This window comes from Clarias gariepinus, chromosome 10 (assembly GCF_024256425.1).
Source record: "Clarias gariepinus isolate MV-2021 ecotype Netherlands chromosome 10, CGAR_prim_01v2, whole genome shotgun sequence".
Classification (NCBI taxonomy): domain Eukaryota; kingdom Metazoa; phylum Chordata; class Actinopteri; order Siluriformes; family Clariidae; genus Clarias; species Clarias gariepinus.
Genome location: NC_071109.1, coordinates 15951964 through 15972360, shown reverse-complemented (window position 1 = coordinate 15972360; position 20397 = coordinate 15951964). Strand labels below are relative to the sequence as shown.

Below are 20397 nucleotides of genomic sequence, written 5' to 3'. Positions count from 1 at the left end.
CCTGTAGCTTATTGATGTACTTGGTTCAAGTTATATATATATATATATATATATATATATATATATATAATGTGTGTGTGTGTGTGTGTGTATATATATATATACACTCAACAAAAATATAAACGCAACACTTTTGTTTCTGCTCCGATTTTTCATGAGATGGACTTAAAGATCTAAAATTCATTCCAGATACACAATATTACCATTTCTCTCAAACATTGTTCACAAATCAGTCTAAATGTGTGATAGTGAGCACTTCTGCTTTGCTGAGATAATCCATCCCACCTCACAGGTGTGCCACATCAAGATGCTGATCTGACAGCATGAGTAGTGCACAGGTGTACCTTATACTGCCCACAATAAAAGGCCACCCTGGAATGTGCAGTTGTTTTTGCTTTATTGGGGGTCTGGGGACTCAGAACCGGTCATTATCTGGTGTGACCACCATTTGCCTCATGCAGTGCAACACATCATCTTCGCATAGAGTTTATCAGATTGTCAATTGTGGCCTGTGGAATGTTGGTCCACTCCTCTTCAATGTCTGTGCGAAGTTCTTGGATATTAGTGGGAACTGGTACACGCTGTCGTATACGCTAGTCTTTTTGACGGTATTTTTGTTGAGTGTATATATATATATATTATTTTTTTAGGTTGGCCTAACAATACGCCGACAATTAAAACAAACAAACATTATTTAAACTTCATTCTTCCAAAACTATTTAACACAGTGATCTGCATAAAACAGGGGCATACAGCTTCTATTTTGCTTAAAGGTCCACAAAATCCTTTTTTGTCTCCAAAAAGCAGGGATGATAGCGTTCCGGCACCACGCCGGCGTACTGTGTCTGCGGGGGGGGAAAAATCATTCTTAAATTTTCTCGGTCTTTCGATAAACCAATATGGCTTATTAAAGATGCACTGTTTTTTTTTTTGGGACATGGTTGTTTTGTAATGTTCAGCAAAATAAATACTGTCTACGGTTCGAATATACTTTTGAAGTCTCATTAGATCCTTCGGCACTAATGTTATTGTGTTGTAAATTGTTTACGTATTGATGCATTTCACTTGCGGACAAAATAGACCATTTGTATGTTTAGTATTTCTTTTGAACGGCTGTGTTTATAGGTTCAATTAGCTATTTACAAGACAGCGTTGATGCACTAACGGCAAGTTAGTATCACAGGTGTGTGTGTGTGTGTGTCTGCTCCTGCATTCGTCAGGTTTGTCTGAGCTGGCTTTAACACAAACACATTTGTGCGCTGCATGTGAAAAAAAAAACCGTCTTAGCACCATCTAGCAGTCAGTAATAAGGAGAAGTCAGTACGTTCTCGACTGAGATTTCTCTCATTCCACTCCTCCTAAATTTGTCTTTTAATGAAGTTCTAAGAAAAATATTTTAGGTCACTTAAGCACAAATTAGCACAGATGCAAATTATCAAGATTTTAATTGTTGTCATTTTCATAATTTCCAACTTGGCGTTTATAAAGATTCAGACAGACTGAATTTAGGAATGCACCCCTAGTAACCTAAAACACACACACACACCGAAGAGCAAAGCGGAGATGCGCATTCACACCTCTGACAGTCTTTTGTCTTGTAAATGAGGTATCCTCATTCACCTTCCAATCCCCCAAGCGCACATGCTTTGTCTATACTATACAGAGTACTTTAATGTATAAAACACTTACTTCCTGGTTTGTTTTATTTTTAATATAGCTTATTACCTTATTTAGCAAAATAAAAAATGTTATCATTGGGTAAATTATTAACATTTACATTTACATTTAGGCATTTGGCAGACGCTCTTATCCAGAGCGACTTACAAAAAGTGCTTTAATGTTTACAACATTGGATACATACTTACACTGGGTTAACTAGGTTAATAACTAAGTGCCATTAGATGTGACAACACATCTGAGAAGAGGTTTTTTTTTTTTTTTTTTTTTAAACGTATTGATGTCTTTCAATTAAGGACAAAAACAGACCCTGTGCTTGTGTTTAGGACTGATGCTAAACAGCTGTGTTCATAGGGTTAATTCAACAATTTACAAGACAACAGGTAAGCGTTTGTGGATGGAGAGGTGTGTCTGTGTGCGCTCCTGCATTTCTCTGTTGGCTTAAACACAAACACATTTGCGCAGACAGGTCTAAAGAACCCCTCCCCCCGCCAAAAACACACACACATAGAGCAATTAACACCATGTCATAGTCATTATTCTCCACTGAGGTTTCTCACCTTCCACTCCTTTTAAATTCATCTTTGCTCTTTTGATGGAGTTCTTAAAACCCCCCCAAAATTTATTTGTACTAAGAAAAAATTATTATGGGTCACATAATTACAAACACAAACTACCACAGATACATATGATCAAGTGTTTAACTGTTGTTTTCATTTGTTTCTATGACCGATAATAATATTATTAATAATTATTATTAGACCAACTCTTTGACTATTTAAAACAAATTCGTCTTCCATTTTTTGCCCATTGAAGTAGTTGGTTCAAGTAAATGTTTTTGTAAATACCCAAACAATCCCCCAACAATTAAAACATGCACACATGCCTTTAAAAATAAAATGTATTCTTCCAAAACTAGTCAAAGTTACAACAGTAATTTGTATAAAACCGGTGAATACATGTTTTATTTTTGCTTAAAGGTCATTAAAAATACCCGGATAACACCAGCTGCTTCAGTCTCTATCTGTTTTTTTTATATTAAAATATAAATCTAAAAACTTTTAAAGATGGAACAGTTTAAGTCTTTGTTTCCCCCAAAGTATCATATGTTTGCAATTCTATGTTCAGAATATAGACCTGACCAAACATTTTAAAGCAGTTGCACTGTGACATTATTCCTACTACAGCTCCCTCCAGTAGCTCCAAAAGGCTCCGCTGTTGAGGATGACCCCATCCTCAACAGCGGAGCTCTGATTAAAGAGAACATGAGAATTTAGTGAAGACAAAGATAAATAAACTTTACAAAATATCTAGTTGTAATAAAAATAGAAGATATTAGTAAACCTACACCACAGAGTATGAAAAAATACTGTTTGGGGGAATTCTGAAATGTAATAAACTGTGCAAATCTTAACCATTTAGCATTCAGCTCGCTAGCTCCTGTACATCTGGCCTCAGCTTGTGTCCTTCATGACCTGCATCACATTATATTTACAGAAATAACCTGCAGATTAACTCTTACCTAAAGAATAAATAAATAAATGCTGAATTTATCCAGACAACACTCAGTCAGACTCTAAAGTTATTTTCAAAGAGCACAAACACTTTTCATTGGGTAGCTTTTGTAATAGGGACATTAATAGTATTTTCTACGTTTTTGAAATCTTTTTGAGTAAAAGAGGAGTAACATTGTGAGTTTGTGACACTGACAGTAAGCTGTAATGTTAACTCCAGACTTGGTAAACAGATCATTAAGTTATCTAAAGTTACATCTGACCGCTGCTGGTGCTGCCAGTGATTTTCAAAACGTCAAAAAAAAAAAAACTAAATTGGGAAATAATCTGTAAACTAATCCCAAACAGATTTTATTAAACTAACCGCGAATAGTCCATTAAGCTGCCATCGTCATCTCTGTAGTGCAGTTTGATAGCGTCAGTTCGGAGGGGTTGGGGGTGGGTTATTAAAATCACGTTATTGCAACTCAGCGCAGCTAAATTGCTGGTGTGTGTTAACGTGTTCTTGAGAACGAAGCGCCATCTAGTGGTGGAACCAGGTAAATGAATAAATAGGGCTTGAATGGGCGTGTTTACTGTAAAATCTTGACACGCCTTTCTGGAAGGAAAAGGAGGGGGGACTACGCTGTCCATAGGGCAGCTGTATGCCGTTCGCACGCCATTCACACGGCCGCGGCTATTTGACGTGGCTCCATGTGTAGCATGACATATAATGTAACGACATAACATGGACCACAAGGTGCTTACTGGGTCAGTGCTTGTCTATTTACATCCATCTCTGTAGACCTAGATGGGTACAAGAGGGTACAAAAATCAAACTAAAAAATGCATATTCACCTTTGAGACCTACCAAGAGATGGATTAGGACGGTTCTGATCTGATGGTATACTTGTTCATGTACTTAGAGCACCAAATGGTTATTGGAAGTTTTCATAAATTGCTTTAATCTGTCTAAAGTAGTCCCTTTAAAAAATAATGGTTTTTATAGTAACATTATTGAATGTAATAAATAGCAATGAGTAGCAATGATTTTATTTCAGTTGCTGTAATTAAATATACCCCCTTTTTTTCTCTCTCTCTCCAGACAGAAAATTTTTCCAGTGACTCCAGCTATATTAACAGCAGAGCACACCTTATCAAAAGGTATGACTAGATTTTTACAATTTCCTTTCCAATAAATACACTTTTTACTTGTTGCAGATGTTGTCATAGTAATAATTGACTGACTAAAAACATTTAATTTAACATAAGAGTTCTGAAACCTTTTCTTATTTCTATGAGTAGTTATGTGTACGTCATATGTGCTTATTTGTTTGCACACTATGCCCCTTCACAAACACACCCCTCTCGCCTTTACACACACACACACACACACACACACACACACTCTCCTCCTCTCGCCTTTACACACACACACACACACACACACACACACACTCTCCTCCTCTCGCCTTCACACACACACACACACACACACACTCTGCTCTACACAGAAACATTGCTCTGTCCCAATTCTTTTCAACGGTAAAGTGCATATTAATTTTTTATTTTTACTTTACAGCAACGAGTTTGTTATTATGCGCTCACGCAAGTATTATTAGCGATGTTGCTTGCTAATTTTTCCAATAAAACAGTGTTTCTGCTAGTGTGTGTGTGTGTGTGAGAGAACCTCAAATAAGAGAGGAGGAAGGTTTACTGTGTAAGATGAGATGAGTAGGGGAGAGGGTTCCTTCTCTCCTCTTACTTTAGCTTCTCACACACACACACACACACACACATACACACACACACACACACGAACACAAACAGCACCCAAACGCATAAACAGAAACACTTATCCTTTAGGATTTATTTTTACTTTAAAAAAAAAAAGTTAATTTGTTGTATTTTTACTTCATATTTTGCATCAATTATTTTTATGTATTTACTTTTTTGGTCTGTGGAATGAGAATTTTGCATTTACATTATTTCTTATGGGGAGATTTGCTTTGATTTACATGTGTTTTAAGCCTACTTCCAAAACGAATTATGCTCGTAATCCAAGGTTCCACTGTAAAATTAAAACATATTAACCTGCAACTTTAACTTTACCTTTAAAAAAATAAATTCCAACAGTGTTTGTGTTTGTGCACAATCACCTTTGTTAAGTAAAAGTAAAACAAATTAACCTGCACTTAACCTTCGTAAAGAATTGTAACAGAGAAGTGTTTTCGTTAGAGTGTGTGTTTGTGTGTGTGTGTGCAGGCAAGGAGGAGGGAAGGGAAACACTCTTTAACGGAATCAGTGCAGTCTAACAGAGAGAGAGAAAAAATGGATCCTTAACCTCTCTAACACTTGTTTTTGCTTTATGCACATGCACAAGCGTTATAATAAACACGTGCGCATGAAAGGATGACTTACTTACACACACACAAACACAAAATAAAAGATGTTTTACGCATTCACACATGGTCATAGTGCTATAGTACGCGTGCACGGGTGTCTATCCGAGTGAGAGACTGAACATGGGAGACGATTACCCACAATTCAACCGACATGAGAGAAAGAAAAATCATTAGCTCATTTGTGATCACGTGACGCTCAGCGTCAGAACAAGAAGTGCATGCGTGCTACATGATACTCGATGATACTTGGTACTCATAAATTAAAGCACTCTCGGTTTATATTCAAAATGTATTAAATGTTTGCTTGTCTTGCGAAACGCTTGCAAACTGGGTTACTTGCAAGCCGAGGTTCCACTGTACTAAAGTTTCAGTGAAGCTCTGATATGCAGGAAAGGTGAATACTTAAAAATGAAAAAATAAATAAATAAATAGTATTCAACGAAATATTCCCATATATTGACAATAATCAGCTAGGAAAGTTCATTAGAGCAAATAAGAATTGTGACAGTTTGTAATTAGAGCAGCCTAAGCAGTGTTTATCTGCACAAGCACATTACTTCTACTCATCTCTATAGTACTTGGCCTAGAGGACATTCTGTCTATCTTCATTATACAGTATAATCAACTGAAAACATACACGATGCATTGCATAATTACAGTGTTTTATTATTGAAGTAAGCAACATAAAGTTTTAATGCTTAAGAAATGAACACTGTCAAATCAGAAAATAATAAATTAAATTTTATTTGTATAGCGCTTTTAACAATTTTTATTGTCGCAAAGCAGCTTTACACAATAAAATAATTATTTAAGTTTGTATGGAATGTGTATGAATCAAAATGGTCAGATAGTTCAATTCAATTCAATTCAATTTTATTTGTATAGCACTTTTAGCAATTTTCATTGCCGCAAAGCAGCTTTACACAGTCAAAAGAATTATTTAAGTTTGTATGAAATGTGAATTTGTATGAATCAAAATGGTCAGTTTGTCCCTGGTGAGCAAGCCGAGGGCGACAGTGGCAAGGAAAAACTCCCTGAGATGGTAATAGGAAGAAACCTTGAGAGGAACCAGACTCAACAGGGAACCCATCCTCATTTGGGTGAAACAGAAAGCAGTAAATGATCTGCATTTATACAGTGTGTAGGGTGGGAGGCAGTTCAGCTATAATAGCTGATGTTAATTGATGTTAATATGGAGTCCAGGTAGTTATTGAAGACCCAGGTAGACTTGTAAGAAGTTCCAGTCATGAACTATCGAACTGTCAAGTCCCCAGAGAAACAGTTGCCAACACCAGTCAAGGCCAGAACCATTTTCTAGGTAGAGAGAATCATTCCCAGACACCAGACGCATCCCAGAGAGACACACGGGGCATCCATGTGACGAGATCTTCAGCCAGAAGCGGGGCACCAGGATGGGTCAGACAGGTCCGGAGGGCAGAGGGAGTCTGGATCACTGGCAGCTCAGGAACGACATGTGTAGCTCGACAGAGAGAGAGAGAAAGAGTAAAGGGGGAGACAGGAGGAGAGAGGAAAAAGAAAGAGGGGGGAAGAGAAGAAGAGGAGAGATGGCAGTTAGGTATGGTCACAGTCACACAATGTATAATGTGAATGTATATTAACTGTAGAGTGCAAGCAGAGACTCCGGCAGGACTAACTATGACAGCATAACTAAAAGGGAGAGCCAGAAGGAAACACAAACATGAGGGCTTCCTGACATGTAAAGCAAACAATCATCTCACCGTCAGCAAACCTGAGTGATCAATGAGAGTGAGGAAGACAGCATCCAAACATACCAGTTCACCATAATACTCTACGTCCATGAGTCCCCCAGATCTGCTCCTTTACCTATGACAAATCTATTTATAAAAATGCTTGGCTAAATAAATAGGTTTTTAGCCTGGACTTAAACACTGAGACTGTGTCTGAGTCCCGAACACTATTTGGAAGACTATTCCATAACTTTGGGGCTTTGTAAGAAAAAGCTCTGCCCCCAGCTGTATTTTTCATAATACGCGGTACTGACAAGCAGCCTGCATCCTTCGATGCAGTAGGCGAAGTAGGCGTGGCGGATCGTAAGACACTAGCAGTTCGCTCAGGTACTGCGGCGCGAGACCATTTAATGCTTTATATGTCAAGAGTAGTATTTTAAAATCAATGCGAAATTTCACAGGAAGCCAATGGAGTGAAGATAAGATAGGGGTGATGTGCTCATATCTTCTGGTTCTGGTGAGGACTCTCGCTGCTGCATTCTGGACTAGCTAAAGCTTATTTATGCATCTAGCTGAACAACCAGACAGTAAGGCATTACAATAGTCCAACCCAGAGGTGATAAAAGCATGAACTAGTTTTTCTGCGTCGTTTAGCGACAATAAATTTCTTATTCTGGCAATATTTCTGAGGTGAAAGAATGCTATCCTGGTAATATTATCTACATGTGCTTCAAATGAAAGGCTGGAATCAATAATCACACCAAGGTCTTTCACTGTTGCATTTGATGGAACAGAAAGGCCATCTAAAGTTACGGTGTGATCTAAAATTTTACTCCTAGCTGTATGCGGTCCTATGACTAGAACTTCTGTCTTATCCGGATTTAGCAGAAGAGGGTTAATTAGTATCCAATTTCTTATGTCCTGCACACATTGCTCAATTTTAGTAAGCTGTTTTTTCTCATCAGGTTTTGCTGAGACATATAACTGTGTATCGTCAGCATAACAATGAAAACTAATACCATGCTTACGGATTATGTTGCCCAGAGGAAGCATGTAAAGGGAAAAAAGCAGTGGACCTAAAACTGAACCCTGCGGAACGCCAAACTCCACTAGAGAACATGCAGAATAATCACCATTTAAGTCTACATACTGATAACGATGGGTCAGATAGGATCTGAGCCAGGAGAGGGCTGTACCCTTAATTCCCACTACATTTTCTAATCTGTGAAGAAGAATAGCGTGATCAACGGTGTCAAAAGCTTCACTGAGGTCAAGTAATACAAGCATAGTTACACAACCCTGATCAGAGGCCAATAGAATGTAATTTACTACTTTAACGAGCGCTGTCTCTGTACTGTGATGAGGCCTAAATCCTGACTGATACAGTTCATGTATGCCATTTCTATGTATATATGAGCATAGCTGCTCCGCTACTATCTTTTCCAGAATCTTAGAGAAAAAGGGGAGGTTTGATATTGGTCTGTAACTGGACAGCTGACAGGGGTCGAGGTCAGGTTTCTTAATTATTGGTTTGATAACTGCTAATTTAAAAGATTTTGGAACATATCCAATGCTGAGTGAAGAATTAATTATTCTCAACAGGGGTTCTATTATTGCTGGTACTATCTGTTTAAGAAAATGTGTCGGTACAGGATCTAATATACAGGTTGATGAATTTGAAGAAGAGATGAGTGAAATTAGTTCATTCTCTTCAAGGGGAGTAAAGTATTCTAGGTTCTGATCTGACATGGCTAGATTAACATCTGCATCAATTACATTGTTCGGTTTCAAAACCTCAATTTTATGCCTAATATTTACAATTTTATTATTAAAAAAGTTCATGAAGTCCTCACTATTGCATGATGTTGTTGTGGAGATTTCTGCAGTGGTCTTATTTCTGGTTAATTTGGCTATAGCATTAAATAAGAATCTAGGATTATTTTTGTTATTTTCTATAAAAGTGGAGAGATATGTTCTTCTAGCGACACTAAGAGCTTTTCTATAGTTCAGGATGCTCTCCTTCCATGCTATTTGAAATACTAGCAATTTAGTTTGACGCCATTTACGTTCTAATTTCCGAGCGGTCTGTTTTAAAGTGCGCGTGTGATCATTATACCAGGGAGCAAGTTTCTTATCTCTAATAATTTTTCTTTTGACTGGAGCTACATTATCTAAGGTATAGCGAAATGTCGACTCTAAATATTCAGTTGCCTGATCGAGTTCTGTGGGGTCAGACGGTGATCTAATCGAAGTTGGGAACTCTGGGAGATTACTGATAAAACTCTGTTTGGTAGTTGATGTGAATGTACGTTTCATACGGTAGCGCGGCGCTGTGTGTACATTATTATTGTGACACACTTGAATTGAGACAAGATAGTGATCTGAGATAACTTCAGATAGTGGTATTGTGAATAAATTTCTTATACTTAATCCAAATAATATTATTAAATCTAAAGTGTGACCTGCTTTATGAGTGGGTCCTACTACACACTGATTTACTCCTACCGAGTCCAGTATAGACATAAATGCAGTTCTCAGAGGGTCTTCTGGGTTTTCAAAATGAATATTAAAATCTCCAGCAATTAACACTTTGTCTACAGAAACGACTAGATTTGAAAGGAAATCTGCAAATTCACTAAGAAATTCCGAGTACGGCCCTGGAGGTCTGTAAATGACAATTAGCGGGATCGACTGAGCTGACTTAATATAGTTAAATACACTTATGTTACTATAAAGAATTTCAAATGAATTAAATTTGTGTCCGTGTTTTTGTACAATAGTCAAATTATCATTGTGAATAACTGCGACGCCTCCTCCTCTACCAGTTAACCGAGGCTGGCGTATGTAGCTGTATCCAGGAGGACTAGCTTCATTTAGAGCTACATACTCGTCCTGTTTAATCCAGGTTTCTGTTAAACAGAGTATATCAAACTTCTGATCTGTGATAATTTCATTAACTATAACTGCTTTAGATGCGAGAGATCTAATATTTAACAGTCCTAGCTTCAGATCAGAGGTGCCGGCTGCGCATTCAGTCTGATCCAAGTTTGTGGTCTTTATGTTAATTAAATTACTAAAACAGACTTTCTGAGTCTTTCTAAATTTTAGCTCGGGGAACAGACACAGTCTCAATAGAGTGAACCCTGAGTGACGACTCTATGCAGCTAGCAGATGGTTGGTTTAGCCTGTCTGTCTGCTCCCTGGCCTGGGCTCTGGATTGTCACCGATTAACTAGGCCTTTTCTAAGACTATGAGCTATACTACAAGAAATGAGAGCAGCACCTTCCCGAGTGGGATGGACACCGTCCCGCCCTAACAGGCCAGCTTTGCCCTCAAAGGTCTTCCAATTATCAATGAAGCCCACGTTGTTTTCGGAGCACCACCTGGACATCCAGCGGTTCAGCGACCATAACCTGCTGTAAGTTATGTCACCACGTCTCATTGGGATGGGACCAGAGCATACTACTCCATCGGACATCGCCTTCGCTAATTTAAACACCTCTATAAAGTTATTCTTACTAGCCTCTGACTGACGAAGGCGTATATCGTTAGCTCCAGCATGTACTACTATCTTGGAGAACCTGTGCTGTCCTAGAGCCCTAAGATTACCTGCTATGTCCGGTGCTCTGGCTCCCGGGATACACCTAACCACTGCCGCTGGCGCCCCTAAAGGTCTAGCTAATTTCACGTGTCTCAGTATAGAGTCTCCTATAACCAGAGCTCTTTTAGGTTTCTCAGTGGGTGCATCACTGAGGAGAGCAAACCTGTTGGACACGTGAAGCGCAGAAGAGGTGTGCTCCGGTGGGCTAGCCTTAGCGTTAGCTTTGACTGAACGAGTATGCCGCCGAGTCGTCACCCACTCGCCCCGCTGTGAGGGCTCTAATGCCGGATTCGGGGGCTGGTTATCTCCGCCTGTGGCACCCAGACTGTCCGCTACAGGAATAACACTGCTCTCGCGCTCTCTAACCCTCTCTAAAGATAGTCCCTGATGAGCAAGCCGAGGGCGACAGTGGCAAGGGAAAACTCCCTGAGATGGCAATAAGAAGAAACCTTAGGAGGAACCAGACTCAACAGATAACCCATTCTCACCCATGATCATATCCGGCCGGAGGGTTCTTGTTGCAATGTGCTGGGGAAACTTCAACTGTTTTCCCAGATCCACCTGCAGCTGCCAGTCAGATGCTGTGTGGAGTAGGCCTGTTGCCATCTTTTGGTGTGCCCTGGGTTTTTCTCCAGCTTTAACAAAGGAGATTGCCTTCATCGGAGCATGTTAGTTTTTGCTGGAGCTGATGGCTGAGGCTAAACTCTCAGCGACTGCCTTGAGCACCTGGTCATGGCGCCACCGATAGCGACCCTCCGCCAGAGCCTTCACGCAGCTACTGAGGAGGTGTTCCAAAGACCCTCTGCCAGAGCACAGCGGGCAGGAGGGTGTCTCACTTTTCCCGTACACATGGAGGTTCGCTGGGCTTGGTAGGGCATCATAGACGGACTGCACTAAGAATCGGACCCGCTGGAAGTCTGGATTTGAGATGTTTGCCCAGAAAATCCTTCGGTGAAGTGCGCACTCCCACCTCATCCACGCTCCCTGTTTCCGTAGCTCCACTGCCCTACTCACTCGCTCTTCCTCCACACCCGCTCTAACTTCTTCCTGGATCAGGTGGTGTATTTCCTTTCTACGGGTCTGGCTAGTGAGGGTCTTTGGAAAGTAGCCCAACCCTGCTCTACCTGTTGCCACGGTGCCCAGCAGTTCCTTCTGTATTAGGCGTGACTCTGACAACTCCACTGCTTCCCCAGCCCTCCACTTCCTTCCTGTCCTCACCTCGATACCAGCTGCTGACACCTTGCAGTCCTTTAAGTCCCTGTACTGTAGGGCTTCCCTGGTGCGTGCCACCATAAACTCTTCTTTGAGGCCACTGATGGGCAGCTGCAGAATGTTACTTATTCCATACAGAGCAGTGCTGGTGAGGCTGCGAGGAAGGCCCAGCCACTTTCGAAGAAAGCTGCTGATCCTCCTCTCTAGGGTCTCAAAACTTTGGAATAGCCTTCCAGACAGTGTTCGGGGCTCAGACACAGTTTCCCAGTTTAAAAGTAGACTCAAGACGCATCTCTTTAATCTGGCATACGCGTAACTCATCCCATAACTTCATACTTCAGTACATCTATTCTGAATGGCAACTACGCTAATTCTCTCCATCTGTTCTGTACTTTTCTACCCATCCCGAGGCATCTGGAGATTGTACCAGCTTCAGTAGACAAAGGCCAACCCTGCGAGGATCCTGAGGCATCCAGAGAAGAACCAGCTCCAGCTAAATTCTGCCTTATTCTGGTTGGAGCTACACATCCTGCTCCTGTGCTCCCAGTGATCCAGATCCCATCTGCCCTCTGCACCTACTGACTTATCCCTATGTTGAACTGGACTTCATGTTAATTTAAAGAATTTCTGTTATATTGAACTGTACTTTCAGCTGCATAACACACATGGTGTTATATCATCTCAATCAGTTTCTCTGAGGACTTGACTTGGCTGCGGTTGCTTAATAGTTCAAGATTGCAATTGTCTTTAATAACTACCTGGAATCCATATTTACATCAATTAACATCAACTGTTATAGCTGAACTGCCTGCCACCTAACACACTGTATAAATGCAAATTAATTACTGCTTTCTGTTTCACCCAAATGAGGTTCCCTGTGGAGTCTGGTTCCTCTCAAGGTTTCTTCCTATTACCGTCTCAGGGAGATTTTCCTTGCCACTGTCGCCGTCACCCTTGGCTTGCTCATCAAAGAAATTTCATTTATTTATCTTATTATCTAGACACATTTTTCTTACACATACACAATTTATTATTAGTAGTAGTATTATTTTATTATTATTTTATTTTATATATATATATATATATATATATATATATATAATGAATTTCTTTCATCTTTGTGAAGCTGCTTTGAGACAATGACGATTGTTAAAAGCGCTATATAAATAAAATTGAATTGAATTAAATCAACTGCTGTCATTGGGACTGCATAAATCAGCAGGAGCTACTGAATGCGGGGTAGTATTGAATGCTGGTAGATCCAGGCTTTGAACCTACCAGGCAAGCCCGACTTATCTACCTTGGTGAGCCAGGTGCCGAGCTCTAAACTGGCCTTCTGGATGGCTGCTGAATCCTTCAGGCTGAAGTTTAACAATTTCCCCAAGCTCTTGATGGTTTGCTCTGTGATTGTTGGGATGACAATTCCTGAGATCGAAAAACGGAACTTGTCAATCACCTTCCCTTTCTTCAGCTCCATGGACCTTGATTTGGAGGGCTTAAAACTCATCCTTGCCCAGCTGATGATTCTTTAGAGCCCTTGTAAAATCCACCTGCACCCTGGTACTGATGTTGTTACTGTGAGGTCATATATAGGCTCTGATGGGGGGTTGTCGCACACCAGACTTAGTCAGAGGCCCTCTGCACTCCACCTCGGCTGACTTAACCACCATATTCATGGCTAGGGAAAAGAGGATAAAAGAGATGGTACAACCTGTAATTATTCCTTTCCCTATACAATGCCAGTGTGATGTTTCGGACCCAGAAGTTACTCTCATCCTGAAGTTATTATAATAATCCAGAATGAGGTCCTTGATTTTCCTGGAAACATAGTGGAGGTGCAGAGTGAGCCCTATCAGCATGTGTGGTATGGACCTATAGGCATTTACCAGGTCCAACCACAAGACAGCTAGGTCGCCTCTGTTCTTATGGGCCTCTCTAATCAGTTTATGTAAAATATATAAGAGAAACAAAGATTAATTGGTTTTCTTTTTAGAAAAATCAACTTCTGTTTTTTTTTATTTACAATACAAGGAATACCTTATATCCCTATATGCGGTGTTAGGCACCGTGAGCTGCCGCGACTGCCCGCTGACCTTTCGCTGACGTTCCGCGGAGTTCTGCAAGGTCCGCCAAAAAAATTCAACATGTTTAATTGTTCGCGCGGAAAGATGAAAACGTACTCGCAGCACCAAAACTCGCGGTAAATCATGATGCGTGGTACTTCTGGCCACCATGCGAAACCAAGTAGGTGACATACGGGTATTAAAGTTGCCTGAGATGAATTAAGTGCATTACAGTGCCATATAGGTCCTTCTTAAAAGATTTGCATATTGTGATAAAGTTCATTATTTTCTGTAATGTACTGATAAACATTAGACTTTCATATATTTTAGATTCATTACACACAACTGAAGTAGTTCAAGCCTTTTAATTATTTTAATATTCATGATTTTGGCATACAGCTCATGAAGACCCAAAGTTCCTATCTCAAAAAATTAGCATATCATGAAAAGGTTCTCTAAACGAGCTATTAACCTAATCATCTGAATCAACTAATTAACTCTAAACACCTGCAAAAGATTCTTGAGGCTTTTAAAAACTCCCAGCCTGGTTCATAGGCCATCATTGACACCCTGAAGCAAGAGGGTAAGACACAGAAATACATTTCTGAACGAATAGGCTGTTCCCAGAGTGCTGTATCAAGGCACCTCAGTGAGAAGTCTGTGGAAGGGAAGAAGTGTGGCAGAAAACGCTGCACAACGAGAAGAGGTGACTGGACCCTGAAAAAGATTGTGGAGAAGGACCGATTCCAGACCTTGGGGGACCTGCGGAAGCAGTGGACTGAGTCTGGAGTAAAAACATCCAGAGCCACCGTGTACAGGTGTGTGCAGGAAAGGGACTACAGGTGCCGCATTCCCCAGGTCAAGCCACTTTTGAACCAGAAACAGCGGCAGAAGCGTCTGACCTGGGCTACAGAGAAGCAGCACTGGACTGTTGCTCAGTGCTCCAAAATACCTTTTTCGGATGAAAGCAAATTTTGCATGTCGTTCGGAAATCAAGGTGCCAGAGTCTGGAGGAAGACTGGGGAGAGGGAAATGCCAAAATGCCTGAAGTCCAGTGTCAAATACCCACAGTCAGTGAAGGTCTGTGGTGCCATGTCAGCTGCTGGTTTTGGTCCACTGTGTTTTATTAAGGGCAGGGTCAATGCAGCTAGCTATCAGGAAATTTTGGAGCACTTCATGCTTTTATCTGCTAAAAAGCTTTATGGAGATGAAGATTTCATTTTTCAGCACGACCTGGCACCTGCTCTCAGTGTCAAAGCAATTTCCCTCTGGGATTAATAAAGTTATTTGAATCTTGAATCTTGAAAACCACTGGTAAATGGTTTAATGACCATGGTATTACTGTGCTCAATTGGCCTGCCAACTCTCCTGACCCGAACCCCATAGAGAATCTGTGGGATATTGTAAAGAGAAAGTTGAGAGACGCAAGACCCAACACTCTGGATGAGCTTAAGGCCACTATCGAAGCATCATGGGCCTTCATAACACCTCAGCAAAGCCACAGGCTGATTGCCTCCATGCCACGCCGCATTGAAGCAGTCATTTCTGCAAAAGGATTCCCGACCAAGTATTGAGTGCATAACTGAACATAACTATTTGAAGGTTGACTTTTTTTGTATTAAAAACACTTTTCTTTTATTGGTCGGATGAAATATGCAAATTTTTTGAGATAGGAATTTTGGGTTATCATGAGCTGTATGCCAAAATCATCAATATTAAAACAATTAAAAGGCTTGAACTATTTCAGTTGTGTGTAATGAATCTGAAATATATAAAAGCCTAATGATTATCAGTACATTACAGAAAATAATGAACTTTATCACAATATGCTAATTTTTTAAGAAGAACCTGTACATCCTTTTTTAAAGCCTTTTCTCGAATGCAAAAAAAAAAAGATATTTCAAATGACTTTAAGGATCATGGGCCTCTCTAATCAGTTTATGTAAAATATATAAGAGAAACAAAGATTAATTGGTTTTCTTTTTAGAAAAATCAACTTCTGTTTTTTTTAATTTACAATACAAGGAATACCTTATATCCCTATATGCGGTGTTAGGCACCGTGAGCTGCCGCGACTGCCCGCCGACGTTTCGATGACGTTCCGCGAAGTTCTGCAAGGTCCGCCAAAAAAATCAACATGTTTAATTTTTCGCGCGGAAAGATGAAAACGTACTCGCAGCACCAAAACTCGCGGTGAATCATGATGCGTAGTACTTCTGGCCACCATGTGAAACCAAGTAGGTGACATACGGGTATTAAAGTTGCCTGAGATGAATTAAGTGCATTACAGTGCCATATAGGTCCTTCTTAAAAAATTAGCATATTGTAATAAAGTTCATTATTTTCTGTAATGTACTGATAAACATTAGACTTTTATATATTTCAGATTCATTACACACAACTGAAGTAGTTCAAGCCTTTTAATTATTTTAATATTCATGATTTTGGCATACAGCTCATGAAGACCCAAAGTTCCTATCTCAAAAAATTAGCATATCATGAAAAGGTTCTCTAAACGAGCAATTAACCTAATCATCTGAATCAACTAATTAACTTATTAATTTTTTAAGAAGGACCTGTACATCCTTTTTTAAAGCCTTTTCTCGAGAAAAAAAAAAAGGTATTTCAAATGACTTTAAGGATCAAAAAACTAAGGCACACATTGAAATAAATAATTATACAAAAACACTAAGGTGTGCAACCAAACTTTCAGAACTAAAAGTTTCAAAATCTACATCATACATCGTAAGCCTTTACTGACAATTTCTGTCATTTTCTCTTGCTGCTTTTTTCTTTTCTTGGCTTGCTGATATTTTTATTGCTCCCATACATTTTGCAGCCCGCACCAGAACGCTCCATTAAATCAATACACAGCTAACTGTTTGCGTCTCCTTCCGCTTTGTGGGTGAGGTAAGCGCTTCTTCTTCGTTGGTGTTAGCTGGCAGCTTGCATCCGGAAGCACACTTTGTCAAAAGTGCGCTGTCAACAAATAATTGCGCAAAAACGCAAGCTTTTAAAATTTATTTAACGAAGCTTCGAGGCAGAACATTTTGCCTCGATAATTTTTGTAATAGAATTACTCGATTTACTCAAGGAATCGTTTCAGCACTAATATTTAGTGTAGAGGGACTTCAGCAGGGCTAACTAGAACAGCATAACTAAAAGGGAAAGCCAGAAGGAAACACAGACATGAGGGCTCCCTGAGATGTAAAACAACCAATCACCTACAGATGTTACTCATGCGGTATTCTGGTTTTACCGTCACGCCTTATGGTGGCGACATTTGGGTTTGTGCGTTTGCTGGCTTCTACCGCTGAGTGGCGCTATATAACTATAGACTGACGCCTCGGGCATCAGTTCATTCTTTCAAAGATTAATGAGCCGCGCTCCGTTAGACAATTTTAAAAAATTACATTTTCACATCCCAGCACCCCCGTCGCACTGTGTCACCGCCAGCCATTCCGTATAAAATCCAAGTGAAACATTAAATGAATTTATTATCACAGTACAAATTTAGAACCTAAATATGGGGGTTTCTTATCATGTGTAACACTCGCGTAGCCAGAAAACTCTGGGTGTGTATCAGAAAACGTGGGTGAGTCACAGGTGTTGTCAGATTAATGGGCAAAAAACTATATAATAAACCTATATAAGCTACATAGCCTTTATAAGACTTTACTTTTATTTAAGTGTACGCACAATGACGACAAAACGTCGTGATGTAAAATAATGAAAGCAAACAGAGATACAGCACTATTCTGTATCGGTTTCGGTGAACTTGAGCGCGTTAAAAAATAAACCAAAACTCTGTGTATACTCGCCTCACAGACGTGAAAAATATATACTTACAGAAAGCAGAATGTCTGCTTTTATATAAACTAAAGGGGAAAAAATCAGCTTATGTAATTCGTATGAAACATGAATTACTATAGTGCATCCACTCACAGCTGAAACGAAAAGACATCATCTTATCAATGAATTATTAAAATGGCCATTCAGTTTCCTTGCTGGTTTCCCCGACGCATTCATAATCATTAGTCTAGTTCTGCCGGTGCGTTGTTTCTTATTCCCACCCCCGTTAAAACGGTGTATTCAGAGGATCGCCCGCGAGAGGTTGTACGCGCGCAGTCCACTACACAGCAAGAACATATTTGTATATTATGAATGAGATACGGCTGCTTACATCGGCGTGCATTTCGCACAGCGCCGCAAAGACAGCGCTTATTTTACACGTATAAATGTGTTTTTTTTTTTCTGAGAAAGAGAAATCTCTTATAAATCTCTTATAAATCTCTCATATCGGGTTTACGCAAACATTTTACTTTCACTAAAAGATTCATTCACAACCACATTTCGGCCATTCACACACATGCATTGTGCTATGTTGTTTGTAGACACTTTTACTTTTTCCCTTCTTATCTACCCTTTGATCAAAATGCTCCCGATATGAGCCGACACGAGCTCATATCGTTTCATAAAGAGAGGCGACATATACTTGATTAAACATTGCATTTTTTAAAAGTGAAAGCGCGCTCGATATGAGCAGCTTTAATTATGGATAATTAAATAATTATTAAATGCTGGACATAAACAGCAAAAAGAACAATGTTATTTTGCTTTTAATTATTATCATGTTATTGAATGATTATTTGAAACTAAAGCCTTTCGTGTAGATTCATGACACGATTCATTTTATCATACAAAGATTATTACGTTGTGCTCAGACCACTAAGCATCTGTGGATTCCAAAATTGACATTTTTTCCGTTTTTTAATCACTGGAATGGAAGAGATGGAAGGGTTCCTTATCATAACACGCCTTGTATTGTTTTTAATCGCTAGATACACAACCCATCATTTTTAATGCTTTTTTACAAAGGAAAAAATACAATGGATATATATGTATATGGTTTATTTATTTATTTTTTAATAAAATCTAAAATTAAAACATTGTTGAGTAATTAAAAACAGTGTAGAGTGATTAATAACATGCATGCTATGATAAGAAAAATCTCATTCCAGGGATTAAAAACGGTAACAATGTCAATTTTTGAATGTATAATCCAGATGATTTTAAATTTACACAAATTTAAGAAGAGGCCTGAAGCAAGATCCAAGATCCTCCACTTTGCTGAAACCATGGACAGTGGGGAGGGGTGCATTTGAGTTTCTTCCAGTGTAAAGGGGAGAACAGCCGATTCACACCTGGGGAGGGTGTATTATTTGCATTTGAATGTGTCTGACATTGCAAAGCACACTCAGTAACACTGCAAGAACAACCAAAAGTTAATAGAAGTAAGAGGTCCTAATTATACTGGATAAATATTATTTAGTACAACAGAATTCCAGCTGCGATATACTATACTATAACCATATTATACAAATGATAGAAGTGTATATTTAAGTTATTTGAATGTTTTATTCTGTAGGTCTATTTTCCCAGTTTTTTTATATATTCCAATTTTAATGTCTTTAAATGTAATTTTTGTTTTATAATAACAATAAACCGATAGAAACATAAGCTAAATAACAGTTCATTCTTTGTACAAATAAAATCGGTAGCTAGTGAACTTAATTTGCTAGTCTAAATAATATATTTTTTACAAGCCCTTGAGCTGTTGTTAGTGCTTGTTTGGCCAGTCAGTTTCCTTGCTGTTTTCCCCGACGCATTCATTATCATTAGTCTAGTTCTGCTGGTGCGGTGTTTCTTATCCCCACCCCCGTTAAAACGGCGTATTCAGGGAAAGCCTCGCCCGCGAGAGATTGTGCGCGCGCGGTCCACTACACAGCAAAAACATATTTGTATATTATGACTGAGATATGGCGGCTCACATCGGCATGCGTTTCGCACAGCTTTATTTAACACGTATAAATGTGTGTTTGTTATATTTCTGGAAAAGAGAAATCTCTTATAAATCTCTCATATCGACGCGCACTTTCATCTGACATCAAAACTCTGCAAAGTGAAAGAGCGCACGCGCCGCGGGTTCACGCGAACATTTTACATTCACTTAAAGATTTATTCACATCTTAACCACATTTCGGACATTCACACACATGCATTGTGCTATGTTGTTTGTATACACTTTTACTTTTCCCCTTCTAATCTCCCCTTTGATCAAAATGCTTCCGATATGAGCCGACATGATTTAAAGTGAAAGCGTGTACGATGTAAGCAGCTTTGATTATTGATAATTAAATAATTATCAAATAGTGGACATAAACAGCAAAAATGACA

At 39.4% G+C, this 20397-nt stretch overlaps 1 protein-coding gene across 2 annotated transcripts in view; it reads left to right on the top strand.

Annotated features, from left to right (window-relative positions):
* The window catches only part of pcdh19 (protocadherin 19), a 217355-nt gene that overhangs the window by 81220 nt on the left and 115738 nt on the right, over positions 1-20397 (top strand). For both annotated transcript variants that reach the window (XM_053506467.1, XM_053506466.1), the window contains exon 3: positions 4276-4334. In XM_053506467.1, coding sequence (XP_053362442.1) covers positions 4276-4334 — 59 coding nt within the window. The remainder of the gene's footprint in view (positions 1-4275; positions 4335-20397) is intronic.